Here is a 9,993-nt window from a genome sequence, read left to right on the forward strand (position 1 = left end):
TTCTAGGGTTAAATTATTCCTGAGACCGTAATGAACCAGTAGAATTTTTATTTTTATTTTATAAGACCGAAAAGCGTTTTAAAAACTATTTATTATTTATGATTTTGAATTTTCGCGCAAACCGAAACGTTGGAATCCAATATGGCGGATGGTGTTTTTAGACATTGTAAAACAGATGAAAAAGACGATCTTTAAAATTGAGTCATAAAATTAACATTGCGTTTTCATGAATAACTATGGACGTTTCTCGTTTTCTTTTTACGAAATCTATCATAAATATGCATTTTTATATTTTTTCTTACATACTGTAAAATACCCTATTAATGACGATGAATGCAGACAAAAATTCACCTGCTCTAGACTGAGTAGACCATTTCGGTGGTCTGCTTCTCTTCGATTCCAGTCTATACGCGAAACTGGCATGAAGATAATTCAATATTTACTTCTCCTCATTATCCATTTCCGGCTAATAGCTAAAACAAGGTGGAAAGTGTAAGAAGAAGAGAATGGCAAACACGAGGATGCATAAATATATGTATATCAGAATGCCCGTACAGGTTGCAAGTAAATGGATCAAAGGGCGTAACATCGACGACATCAAATACCGTAAACCCCATGAGAGAAGCCTTTTTTGTCGTTTAGGGTTCGACGTATACATCTATTGGAATATCCTTTTCGCGCGGACTCCATTGCCTACTCCTTCTTCGGGAGCCGCTCATTAGCGATAACCATATTAGAACCCACTTACTCGCTAATTACGTCGATCTACTTTCCCTTTTCATTTACACGGTCCTTCCCCTCACACTTATTATATTCGTCGGTTCTTCTAAATATATATAAAGACAAGAAATGTAACGGTGAAAATCCTCCCTTGGACTTGAAGCCGAGAAGCGATCATTGACGTTCGAAAGACTTTGAAACTTGGCTCTTTCTTCATTTAAGTTTCACTGTTGTGGCACGTTTTCTTGCTGCCCTCCCTGTCCTGGTATACGCGTCACATCGGAGGATATTTAATATCATAATTTGACCAGAGCGCTACCGCTCACGCTTCACTAGCAATCGTTCCACCGCGTGTCGGGACCAAACTTATTGGCTAGACAACACTTCGCCTTCTGTTCGATATTAATTATACTCTCATTTGAACCGATCCGTATAATTGCATTTGCAACGAAAGAGAAAGATCGGTCCATCGAGTCTCGTGCTAATTATGCCGCGCGAGTGAAAGAGGGAGAGAGTCGAAAGTTAATAAGGCTCCGTAATTATTAACGATTCGGAGGAAAAAATCGGAAAATTTTTAAAGTATCAAATAAATTTGACGCACCAAGGAATTGCTCTGTGCCAAGTTCTTCGTGTAAAAATTTCTGATCAGCTTACAGAAAAACATTGAAACTTTTTCGCTTGATCTAAATAATGTGAAAGAAACCGCTAATCGACTGGAATTCAATTCGTCTGGTTTCAGGTGTGTCGAACATGCAACGCGACTGGACACAAATGCGGGGTCGCGGAGGGCAGCGTCGCCGGGGAAGGAATCAACGAAGCAGATTTTGTTTTTTACGTGTCAGCAATGCAAACTGAGAGATGTCATAAAGGATTGACAGTAGCGTATGCCGCTCATTGTCAACAGGAAGCAGCGCTGGATCGGTGAGTTTCTTAAAGTGTTCACAAAATGTGGAAACTAAACGAAATGTGGAAAGTTTGATCTCGAATATATGAAGAAATTGTTAGGAATTTCCTGACTCTTGGAGAGAAACATAAAATGATCTCTAATACAGAAAATAAAAAAACTAAATATTAATATTTATTTTAATTGCAAAAGTTTGGGGTTTAACCTTCATAGAATTTCACTTTCTTTTTACTCTGATATATCGTAGTAGTGATTATCCAAGTCATCGTTCTTACAAAAATACGCTTGTACACTGATATAAAATAACAGTTTAGATAAACAATAGAGAAAAATAAGTAATACAAAAATGCTGATTAAAACAGCTAAGCGCAGTGACTTAAAACTAACATCATGCATAAGTAACATGCAAGTAAATACATAATATAATTTTGCATATGGATAAAAACAAGAAAAAGTAGGATAATAAATAGATTGATAAATACAATGAAATCAATAATTGCAGAAGCCAAAACTTCATCACAGCATTAGTTATTAGCTATGGAATAAACTCAATTATTAAAATAGTTTAAGCTAAATAGGGATAATCACGCTCTAATAAATACGTAAAAAGACGAGATTTGAAAGCAGTTAATGTGGGAATAGAGCGTATTTCTGCAGGAAGTTTATGCCAAAAATAAATGGCCACCAAAACAAACGATTTTTGAAAAGTAGTAGTACGTTGCATATACGAAAAAGATTTTGTACACGTCTATTATTTGAGCGTTCAGAGGGAGGTATAGGAATAAAAAGATCTAAAGAGAGAGAGAGAGAGAGAGAGAAAGAGACGGTGTCGTGGATCCACGGTACCGTTGTAAATCCTTTTGGTAAAAATCAAGCGACGTCGATGGTGTTAGAAGGCTCTTGCGATGATAATTGAATCGTTTCCCCGCGACTCCAGTTCTTGGGACAGATCAGGTTGAAAGGGATGATCCGAGAACTCTGTTCCCATTGATAATTTCGAGACGACGGTGATTTGATTCGGTTTCTTTCCTTTTGTGTGGATCGTGTATAAAAATTATTAGACGTATTTTGATTTTGATTTTGAGCTTTTGTTACCAATCGTACTCTCGACGGGCTCTGAAGCACGATCAGAGCTCTTAATAAAAAGTAAAAAACGGTAAAATCAAGATTCGTGTTAAATTGCAAGTTTCCACGAAACAGGGTGATGATTATTTTTCTTTCCCGAATAAGCAATCTTGCACATGAACAGTCGATTAGGCTTCTCGAGGCTATTAGTTTAGCGAGCGCCGGGGAGACACCGAAATTGCCACCGGTTATATCCGCCAAGAGTGTGATTTCGTCGGAAATCAGCAAGAAAAACACGAGACTCGGTCCTTAGTCATTCTCGCTGTGGTGTTGAATTTTGAGCTGTCGTTTTTGACGACGTCGTACGCTTGTGCACGCGATAACAAAGTCAGTTCCCGTTTTCCTCACAGACGGTTTTGCGCACGGAAGTGAGTTCTCCTTTCACACACTCGGGGTAATGAATGTCATATCGATCCTTGGCATCCATCGATCAAACTGAAGAATAATGCATCCTCGGCCGAACGTATACGCGTATACTCTCCCGTATAAAACGTAAAACGTACCAAACTATACATTGTTTGATACATAGATGCATAAACATGATATATGCAACATAAATACGTATGGCATATATAAACATATATCGATGTAGACATACATAATAAATATATATTAGTATGTACAGGGACGAACGGACGAAGGAAAATTATAGTGCAGTCGTGTTCGATATACACTGCGGGTATAAATCATCATTACGAGAACCGTTCTGGCATGTTCTGTTCTCCTGCCTGCCCCCCGCCCTCTCCACTCCTTTTTTTCCGTTCTTCGGTCTTTTTTCCTCTGCTGAATTCTCCCTTTCCGTTTTTTCATTCCGTTCTACAAGACTGGGGGGATATTTTTTTCGTTCATCAGAGTCGTAAAGCCGAACTTTGTCCACGGTGTACATGCACCATGGATGTACGTAAAATTCATAATATCTATGGGCGAGTATCATTCTTTGGTGAAATTTAGATTTTCATTCCTCTTTCCTCGTCTTTTTCCACACCTCCTGTTCTCTCTCACTCTCTTTCTTTTTCCCTGTACAATCCGTGTACATGCTTCAGTCTTCAACGTGCCACTGCATGCACGTAACGTCGCGTGGAATTAACGAGATCTCCTGATACAGCCAGTGTATATATTAATTATAAAATGTAACGACGCAAAAACCTTTATTAGCATAAATTAAAAGAGCCACCGAGACCAAGCCCTTCTCCGGACGGTATTTCGCCAAGCTTTTTTTCGATGCGAACAAACTCCGATTAATTAATTCAAACGGAAAGATTTTCTGGATATGGACATTTGTTCATTATCCCCGAGATGGCAGAGGTGAAAATCTTGCATACGGACTCGTACATTATCCTTTTGGCGAACCATGTTCTCGGATGCTTTTCATTATTATGATAATCGTGAGAACGAAATGGTCAATTCATCTCGTGGTTTTTCACCCAAACTTCATTCGTATTTTCATTGCGTTTAAATCCCTTCAATTAATACATTTTCTGCACCCTACAGTCATACTAACGATCAAATTAAAAGTTTTATTATATTATCAAGAGGGAAAAACGAGTTCGCAAGGAAAACTATTCGCAGTATACATACTTGGATCTTAGTATATATTACGAATTTTCTGAACTGACTCGTTTCGGTGGCATGGATCGGTCTCAAGGAAAAAGCTCGACGCGAAATCGTAACAAGCGGGCTACTCCTAAGGACTCAAGGGCTCGGCTATACGGGTCGGTGCGTTTAAAGCGCTTTTTGTTATAACGTTGACACGCGAGAAACGGTGGCCCGGCTTTGCCTTCATTAAAAGTTGTTTCATTATCAGTTTTACCCACCTCGGCACTAGCTAACTCCCCTGTCCTCTTCTACCTACCATTCTGCCGTTCTTTCCTTCATCCCTTGCGCAGGCTGACCCGGAGAACTCTGCTCTCCAATCCCTTTCGTTTTACTTCATCTTTCCGTAAATTTTTCCCTCTCTTCCGCTTTCTCTATCTCACCGTGTATGTCGCAGTCTGTTTCCTCGTCTCTTTCACTTTGATTACTTCAAACGATGTTAATTACTCCAAGCTCAACTCGTAGTGAATCAGTTCTGTTTATATTATCTCATAATTATTTAACCTGTAAAAAAGTTTGAGAAAAAATCACTTAAAAAAAGAATTTTTCATTGCAATTACAATATAAATAACTGCACCGAAGAGTTCGACTTGTTGGGACAATTTCTCGATAACGGAGCGATTTCCCATCCCTCCAGGTCTTGGTTGGATTCGTTTGGTTTTGTTCGAGTTTGTTTGGTTTCATTTGGTTTTGTTTTAATTTGTTTGAGTTGATCAATAAGAATAAAATTCTTTCCCTTTCATCCTATGTGTTTTTTCAATTTTTTTTCAAACTTACTTTTTCACATAAAGAAATGACTCCCAATAATTTACCTTTTACTTCACACTCAACTCAACACTTTTCTGTATTTTTTTAACTAACGTCCAGACTCCTGTAAAACCCTAGAAATGCTGCCCCCAATCGTTCGTTTCCAATAAACCTCTTCATACCACTCACAAAAAACTGAAATTCCATTTTTTTTCGTGCTTCGCAAAGTGATGACGATAATTATTTCTCTGAAACAAAAAAAAATAAGAATACGATAGACGAAAATACGCTCAAATGAATACTCAGTCGGTCGGTATTTTTTACCGGTAAATATTAAAAGCATCGTTGATACATTTTTGAGACACAAGAGCTCGAGGAGTTGTGGTGAACGCTTCAATTTCCGCGCAACTTGTACTTTGTCCTGGACGCTTTCTCAGTGGCACCAAGTAAAAGCGAATATTGCAGAGTCTCGATTTATCGCAGGCCAATCGCCGGTCACGCAAACCTGTGCCCTGGTAGCATCAGCACGAAGCCCCAAGAACTCGAGACTCTCCTGAGTACCGTGAAACACGAGATTCTCCACGCCTTGGGTTTCTCCGTCAGTCTCTATGCATTCTACCGGGACGAGAACGGAGAGCCGAGAACAGCGAGACGTAGCGAGACTGGAAAACCACCCCTCAATGAAAAGTATGTCCGCAATGCTTTGCTACAAACTCACGCTTTATATATCACTTCTCAATAGTTTTTTAACGTACCTTATTTTACGCTTCTCTCGTATTTCACCATTTCTCAACCTATTTACTACTAGAAAGAATTACATTTGCATAACTTACATAATAAATATGAAAGGGGAAGAACGACGTAAAGGTCATGAAATTATTTTTGAAAGGTTCGTCATTTTGACAACATCGAAGTGCTGCTTTCTCTTTATTTTTTCAATTTTCTAAACATTCGTTTGAAAGCTGTTGAATTCAACGATGTTGAACCGCCTTAAAAATGTAACCTCCAGTATCTCATTCACGTATATGTCGACTTATAATGAAACGCACGTTAGATTGCAAACTCATCAGTGGAGTGAGAGTACGATAAGAACCGTGACGAGACCCCAGTGGCAAGTACACGGAGGCTCGGTCGCAAGATCGATGCAAATGATAGTTACGCCGAGAGTCCAGAATGAAGTACGAGCACACTTCAACTGTCCCTATCTGGAAGGTGCTGAGCTCGAGGATCAAGGGGAAGATGGCACGGCCTTGACTCACTGGGAAAAACGAGTCTTTGAGGTGAATTACACTTTATTTAAAAGATGTAGATATTCTAATCGTTCCTTAATTGCTGGAATGACACTTTAGGGGTCTTTTGTTACCGCGTGTCGTTGGATAGCGGTATTTTTAAAATTTCGAGAATTCGCCAAAGAAATATTTGGATTTTAGTTTATTTAAATATTTAAACACTTTGGAGTGTCCGGGAGAATCATAATTTTCGTTGAGATTACAATTGTTTGCTTCAAAATTCAACCTCATTTCAAAATTGGAACTCAGAGTTGTAGAACGAAGTTCAAATAACATGATTTTTTTATTGTTATAAAAGTACCTGAAACTGTTAAATTTTTTCCCATGCATCGATTGTCATGGTCAAAAGATTCCATTAAAAAACTTGCTCCGGGCAAATTTCATATATGGCTTTGTCCTTTGCTGCATTCGACAATCGAGAAAAAAAAATTGTACAATTTACATGTTCAATTTGTTCCGCATACAGTGCAGTTTTACAGGGGAAAAAAATATGACTAAAAAATACTGGTATTTGGTTTTTCAATTGAACAATCAATACAAATATTCCTACAGAACGAGGCAATGACCGGAACCCACACTCAGAATCCTGTTTACTCGAGGATAACTTTGGCATTGATGGAAGACACAGGATGGTACAGAGCCAATTATTCAATGGCCCAAGAACTCGGCTGGGGTCGTCATTTGGGCTGCGATTTCGCTATGAAATCGTGCAAGGAATGGATATCAACAAAATCTTCACGATTATCGTAAGTTGTAAAATAATTTTATTTCCGGCAATGCAAAAATTTCGATCCACTTTTTCACGAAAAGTCTCAAATAATTATGTCAATGAACTAAGTTTTGTGATTTGATGTCAATCAAATTCGATTTTTCCTTGTACATAAAATCCGTTCAAAGAGAATGACGCCGCTCAGATGCATTGTCCATTTTTCTCAATTTTTTATTTTCATCGTCAAAAAACTCAGTCCAAAGTATATTGAGTCGCAAATGCAAAAATATGTAACAGTGAAACGTTCAATCCAAAACTGATTCAATGTTACTTGCCTCTGTGAACGAAAGGGATGCAGGGGAACAGAAGTAAGTGATAGAAGCAAGTGTTGATCAGGCAATCAGTCAAATCTGCCCGAGTGTAATTTTCCACATTAAAATCTCATTCCTGATTGATCTGAATTTAATTAATTTTCGTTTTTCGTCTTTCAGCGGCAAATCAATACATCCTTTTTGCAACAAAGTGAAGCAAGATCCTTTACAAACAGAGTGCACTGACGATCGGAGTTCTGTAGCATTATGTAACCTAGTTGAACATCCTTCGCCTTTACCAAAAAAATATCAGGTAATTATACATCATTGATAATAATTCGTATCAAATTTTTCGTCATTTCCTTGAACGGGATCGACTGCGGTATGGCAGCCGGATTTTTTGGGGTTTTTCGCGATTTTTTTGCGGTGAGGAAAAAAAACATAGACTTTTCGAAAATATCCCCAATCGACATTTGAAGGGTTTATTTATTGGTATTTCAATTCTGTGATAGAATTTTTTAACTCGAGTATATCAGGTAGAGTCGGTGTAAAACTACTCCACAGGAAAGCTATATGTTCTTCCATGTCTCCACGATTCCGGGAGATTGGTTTATCATAAAACCAAAGAGCGTTTTGATTTGTAAAGTAGTGGCTATCGCCTAAGCTAAAGCCATACAGAAATATTAAAAATTGAAGGATTTTTGCGTTTTGAAACACCTGATTTCTAGTTTCCAAAATGATTCAGATAAACCGTGCCCCCGGAATCGTGGAGACCATGAAGAGACAGTTCCTGTGGAGTAGTTTTACACCGAATCTACCGGAGATGTCAGAGTTAAAAAATTTTATCATAGAGTTGAAATATCAATAAATAAACCCTTAAAATTTCAAAAATCCATGTTTTTATTCCTCTCCAAAAAAAAATCGCGAAAAACCCTAAAAAATCCGGCTGCCTCACGGGGTGACTCCCTTAAGCAAAAATTTGCGTAGTTATTCAGTATTGAAGAAAGTCGAAAAATGAACGCAAAAGTTGGGTTGATGTATGATTTCCAAATTGTGTGAAAATAACTGCCAACAAAATAGGTCTCTCAACGTCGGAAGAAAAAAGATCGTGTTTTTTGTAAAATAACTAGGAAATTCAGCTGGAGTGCAAACATTTCGACCGTTTGTTTTTCGTTTCCATGAATTTTAATATCAGAAAAATTTATGCGGAGAAAAGAAGACTACAATTATGCATAATAATGAGTTCGTATGGCAGTCTCATTTGAAAATAATGGTTTCCATAAAAGGTACATCAGAAGGTATAAAATACCCTCCCCATTTCAGTGTTTTTATTTCAGATTTTACATTTTTAATTATCATGCGAATAGGGAAGAAAAAATCATAATTATAAATAAGAATGCATTTGTGGAATTTCAATTTGTAAGAATTCTGGGTCTAATAAAAAAAAATTATTCGCAGAATTTCGATTCGATACCTCACGTTGCTCCGGGTCATGAACAATATTATGGTGGATCAGTATCCCTCGCTGATTATTGCCCCTACATTCAAGAATTTACGTGGCGTGCCAAGAACATAGTTGTCCGAGGCTCTCACTGTTTGTACGAAGAAAATAATCCCCGTAAGTTCTCCCAAGTTTAATGTTTCAACGAGAGTGAGAGAGTTAAGTTGGTAAGCTAACACAAGTCAACAATGTTGAATCACGCTTTTTTAAATTGACTCATTCTCAGATCCGGAAAAAAATTTTGCTCTCGAAAAATATGGAGCTCGCTCGAGATGCTTCGATCATACTAACCAAATGTGGGAAGAGAGGACATGCAAACAGGCACGGCAATGGCAACATTGGGGCTCCGGCTGTTATCAGTACAAATGCGAAGCTGGCAGGCTCCACATTATGGTTAGTTCCGGCTTGTCCTCCGCTATTTTTTCCCTGCACTTAATTGTTCTTTGTTTCATAAAATCGTGCTCTTTCAAAAACATGCTCACTAAATAACCGACAATGTGAATTCCGACTCTTTGAAACGACGCCAAAATATTTTATGCCATTAACAAACCAACTTTCCATTGAAAAAATTTGTAAAAAGCTTTTCGAAGAATAGGATCATGAAAAAGTCGAAGGAGTGAGGTTTTCCTCGACCTTCTGAATTCCTCCATTTAAAAATGAGTTTTTTACTAGCTCACCTTCCCTGAAATTAAATCCATCGCATATCACTTTATTCGTTATTGAGGAACGGAAATATTCACCCGGTGGCGAATTTTTCGTATCTCCGGATCTCGGAATAAATTCTCTCACAGCTAAAAATAACTCAAGCTCGGACAAGCGTTTAAAATCTGAAAAATTGAAGAGATTTTCGGTTAAATTTATCATTAATAATAAATGGTTGTTTGTCTCATAAATTTCACTATCAATTTTCGCAAAATATTGAATTCTCCATTAATTAATGAATTTTTCTCCAACGTGAACAGGTCGCGAATTATACGTACACTTGTTATCACGCTGGGCAAGAAATAGCGATACGAGTAATGCAGAACGAGTGGCTCCACAAAGGAGCTCTGATTTGCCCGCCTTGCAAGGACATTTGCCAGGTAAACAGTGCG

At 38.0% G+C, this 9,993-nt stretch overlaps 1 protein-coding gene across 2 annotated transcripts in view; it reads left to right on the plus strand.

Annotated features, from left to right (window-relative positions):
* The window catches only part of Invadolysin (leishmanolysin-like peptidase, invadolysin), a 334,327-nt gene that overhangs the window by 318,772 nt on the left and 5,562 nt on the right, over positions 1-9,993 (plus strand). For both annotated transcript variants that reach the window (XM_043413088.1, XM_043413089.1), the window contains exons 6-13: positions 1,460-1,641; positions 5,573-5,776; positions 6,144-6,369; positions 6,931-7,124; positions 7,579-7,711; positions 8,857-9,016; positions 9,126-9,292; positions 9,862-9,981. In XM_043413088.1, coding sequence (XP_043269023.1) covers positions 1,460-1,641; positions 5,573-5,776; positions 6,144-6,369; positions 6,931-7,124; positions 7,579-7,711; positions 8,857-9,016; positions 9,126-9,292; positions 9,862-9,981 — 1,386 coding nt within the window. The remainder of the gene's footprint in view (positions 1-1,459; positions 1,642-5,572; positions 5,777-6,143; positions 6,370-6,930; positions 7,125-7,578; positions 7,712-8,856; positions 9,017-9,125; positions 9,293-9,861; positions 9,982-9,993) is intronic.

This window comes from Venturia canescens, chromosome 2, assembly GCF_019457755.1.
Source record: "Venturia canescens isolate UGA chromosome 2, ASM1945775v1, whole genome shotgun sequence".
In the NCBI taxonomy this organism is placed as follows: Eukaryota; Metazoa; Arthropoda; class Insecta; order Hymenoptera; family Ichneumonidae; genus Venturia; species Venturia canescens.